This window comes from Sinocyclocheilus anshuiensis, unplaced genomic scaffold (assembly GCF_001515605.1).
Source record: "Sinocyclocheilus anshuiensis isolate Anshui unplaced genomic scaffold, SAMN03320099.WGS_v1.1 scaffold601, whole genome shotgun sequence".
NCBI classification, from domain to species: domain Eukaryota; kingdom Metazoa; phylum Chordata; class Actinopteri; order Cypriniformes; family Cyprinidae; genus Sinocyclocheilus; species Sinocyclocheilus anshuiensis.
The window spans coordinates 230,667-234,586 of NW_015536496.1; the positions used below are offsets into that span (position 1 = coordinate 230,667).

Here is a 3,920-nt window from a genome sequence, read left to right on the forward strand (position 1 = left end):
CTTATTTCTCTGGATTTAAACATTCTTCGAAACATTTGGGATAATGTAAGTACACAAGTCAGCAAAATATATAACACTGTTCTAGTGGTTTTTGGATATTTTAATAAAAAAATCTTACATATTGTGCCTTTAAATGAAGAAATGAAGAGCTGATTTCAGCAGTGACCCCGACGTACCTGCTGTTCCTTCTTCAGCTGCTCCATGGCGAGCTGAAACTCTTGTTCTTTCAGCAGGGCTTCTGCGATGGTGGCCTGGTTCTGCTCCTCGTATGCCATGGCCACCACAGCCAGGATCAGGTTCACCAGGTAAAAGGAGCCCAGGAAGATCACCAGCACAAAAAACACCATGTACGCTTTTCCCGCCGAGCGCAGCGTCTGTCAGCACAGAAACAGCGTCAGGTCTCAACGGCTGCAATAACTCGCAGATTGAGAGAAACTCATGTGCAGTTGAAGCTTGTGATTAGTGACAGACAGATGCATTGGTCAGAATGATCAATCAAAGGCTATTGAGATCATTTACAGCGAACTCTCAAAATCTGCCAACAGCATAGTCAGTGGATGAAAACAGATGAATAAAAGTTTAATTTCTACATACACTACCATCCAAAAGTTTGGCATAATTTCTGTTGTATGTTTTACTGCCAAAATACAGAAATAAATTACACTGAATTTTATATTTACATATTCACTACCATTCAAAATTCTGTTTTTTTTTTCTGCTCACCAAAGCTGCATTTATTTGATCAAAAATAGAGTAAAAATTGTGAAATATTATTATGATTTAAAATAACTGTTTCTATGTGGATATATAGTAAAATGTAATTTATTCTTGTGATCAAATCTGAATTTTCAGTGTCACATGATCTTCAGAAATCATTCTAATATGCTGATGTCCCTGATGAATAGAAGTTTTATTTTCTTTAAAAAATTCAAAATAAAAAAAGTAATAAAATTACTGACCCCAAATGGTAGTGTATGCATATAAATTTTATATTTATACATTTTATTTTTTTTTTATGATGAAATATTAAATATTTTATTAAATACAAAAAAATAAATATTTTGTTTTAAATTTTATTTAATAAATACAGTAATGATATTTCTAATATGATCAATTCAATGCATCCTTTACAAATAAAAATATTAATTTCTTTAAAAAATGCATCTTCTAAGAAACGTATGTCATCCAGCTACCAATGAACAGTTTAATGCTTGAATGTGATGTAATGAGAGCGAACGGAAAGTCTACTGACGTGATGATAGAGGTTTTCCCAGTAATCTTGTGTCATGAGTCTGAAAAGCGAGAGAAAAGCCCATCCAAAGGTGTCGAAGCTGGTGTAGCCGTAGTTCGGGTTTCGTCCGGTCTTCATACATTCGAAACCATCTGGACATTTGCTGCGGAAAACAGGAATAACGGGTTATCATCACTGCAAACACGGTCAGTCCGTTATTGTGTACAGGAAATGAGTTTGTTGTTTATTATAGTACGTCCTGAAGGGGCCTGTAACATGTGCACAAAGGTGAGCGCTCTCTGAACGCTTGCTCTATGAGTTACGGTTGCGTTGAGAGGCTGGTGGCGCCAGCGGTTCGTCCCATTCCGGGGCCTGTCTCCGGCAGGCGGCAGCTGGCTCTCAGCAGGCTGGCATGTTGAAAGCGTGAGGGTGCGGGTGACGGCTGCTATCGCGCTCACACACCTCGCCGTGTCCCTGAAGGACGTGCTAATGGACGGGCCCCACTTCAGTCGGGTTTGGACGGGGCACCGGACCCCAGACGCACTGATACCAACCACCGCTTCCTTTCTCGTGTGGCAGAACGTGCTTGAGATTGGGACTGTTTACAGCGGCGTGGCTTAGAGTTTATGACAAAAAAAAGTGATAGATTTTTTTTCAATATTGACAGTAACATGTATTATTAATTATTCTAATTCTATTCTTTATTAAAAAAAATCTAACACTTGCTTCTCTTATCTTTTTGCATTCTATCTATTTGTTTTCTTTTTATTTATTATACAATTATAATTCTGACTTCTGATTAACAAAAGCAAAAAAGACCTCGAACACTAGCTTGCTCTATTCGTTTTCTATTCTATCTGTTTTCTTTTTATTTATTATATGATTTAAAAAAACATGCTATGTGTTCTGCGTTAAGCTAACTGAGACTTGTTATAGCACTTGCTTATCATTGCTCTTTTGTTGGTTTTGATTGCTTTTATTTTCCTCATTTGTAAGTCGCTTTGGATAAAAGCATCTGCTAAATGACTAGATGTAAATGTAAAATACTGCTATCATCAAGGTTTTTGTCTTGTTTTCCAGTGAAAAAGGAGCTTTGTTATTGATTGTTTAGATATTGTTTTTATTGACAGAAAAAAACAAAACCTTTTTTCATCAATATTTAATCAGTATTATTTCATCATGGTTTTAAAATCAACATTATATCAGTATTTCTGTCTTGTTTACCACTATAAACAGTACTTTATCAGAAAAGAATTAATCAATGAATAAATAATATTTTAAGTGTTAAAGTTTTTTTTTAAGTTTTAAGTTAAAAGTGTTTTTTGTTACTGATTATTTAGACATTTTATCTACAGTAAAACAAAATATTTTAAAACTTTTTTTTTTACTCAAAGTTTAATCTGCATTATTTCATCATGGTTTAAAATCAAGATTTAAACAGTAGTTTTTGTTTTCCAGAAGTGAAGGTATAAATTAAATTGTTATTAATTATTTAGATTGTTATTATCAACAATTATTAAAATATTATCAATATTTAGTAAATATTTTTAATCATGGCTTTAAAAATCAATGTTTAATCTGTATTTTGGCTTGTTTTCCAGTAAAAAAAAAAAAAAAGAAGTAAAGGAATTAATGATAGTTTAACTGTTAAATATCATTTTTGTTATTGAATATTTAGTTCATTTGTTTTTTGTTACGGAATTTTTTTATTTTCTTATTGAATATTTAGATTTTTTTATCAACAGGAAAATAAATAAATAAATAACCTTTAAACAGTAGGTTTTTTTAAAGTTATATATAAGTTGTATATGTACTATAGTATATATATATATATATACTATTTCATCATGGCTTTAAAAATCAATGTTTAATCTGTATTTTTTTCTAGTTTAAAAAGTATAATACAAAAAAGTAAAGGAATAAACGATAGTTTAATTGTTAAAGTTCATTTGTTTTTTGTTATTGAATATTTAGATTTTTTTATCAACAGCTAAAAAAATCTGTTAATGTTTTTTTGTATTTTTGATAGACAGTAAACATGTAAATTGTTTGTCTACTTTTCCTGTAACATTATCTAAACATCCTTAAAACAAGATCAATTTACTTGAAAAGCAAGCTTGTGCAAGATATGAATACTTGTTTTCAGATAACAGATCTTGTATATTTGTTTAGTTTTGTTTTCTTGTAGTCATGAATCTAAAACTCTTAAGTAAATAAATATTCTCTGAAAACCAGCCTTATTATCAGGTCCTATTATGCTTTTTCACTTTTTCAACTTTAGTTAGTCTGTGATGTTGCTGTTTGAGCATAAAAAAGATCTGCAAAGTTACAAAGCTCAAAGTCCAATTCAAAAGGAGATATTTTATTTAACAGAAATAACTTCTCAAAAACTACAACGAACTACTCGTTTGGACTACAACGCATATTTTCCGGGATTTGTGATATCACAAATATCGACAAATGAGACGAGATCTGGTTGAGCTGCACTAGAGAAGGCAACGAGTGTTATCACTATGTCGGAGACACGCTAGCTTTCCTAAGGCAGACGAACTTAGAATGCTTACAATTTTAAATCGCGCTCAAATTGATTTGATTTTGACGCAATATTTACACTGAAGCTCGCAGGCGGCTATGGTAAGGGGCGTGACATTTCCCGACCAGGCGCTGAGTGCTGCCAATCACAACACAC

General features: G+C 32.5%; 1 protein-coding gene across 1 annotated transcript in view; it reads right to left on the reverse strand.

The window, feature by feature from the left end:
* The window catches only part of LOC107687137 (sodium channel protein type 2 subunit alpha-like), a 137,944-nt gene that overhangs the window by 107,208 nt on the left and 26,816 nt on the right, over window positions 1-3,920 (reverse strand). Inside the window, exons 7-8 of the mRNA XM_016484371.1 lie at window positions 1,253-1,394; window positions 177-374 (exon numbers count right to left, since the gene is read on the reverse strand). Coding sequence (XP_016339857.1) covers window positions 177-374; window positions 1,253-1,394 — 340 coding nt within the window. The remainder of the gene's footprint in view (window positions 1-176; window positions 375-1,252; window positions 1,395-3,920) is intronic.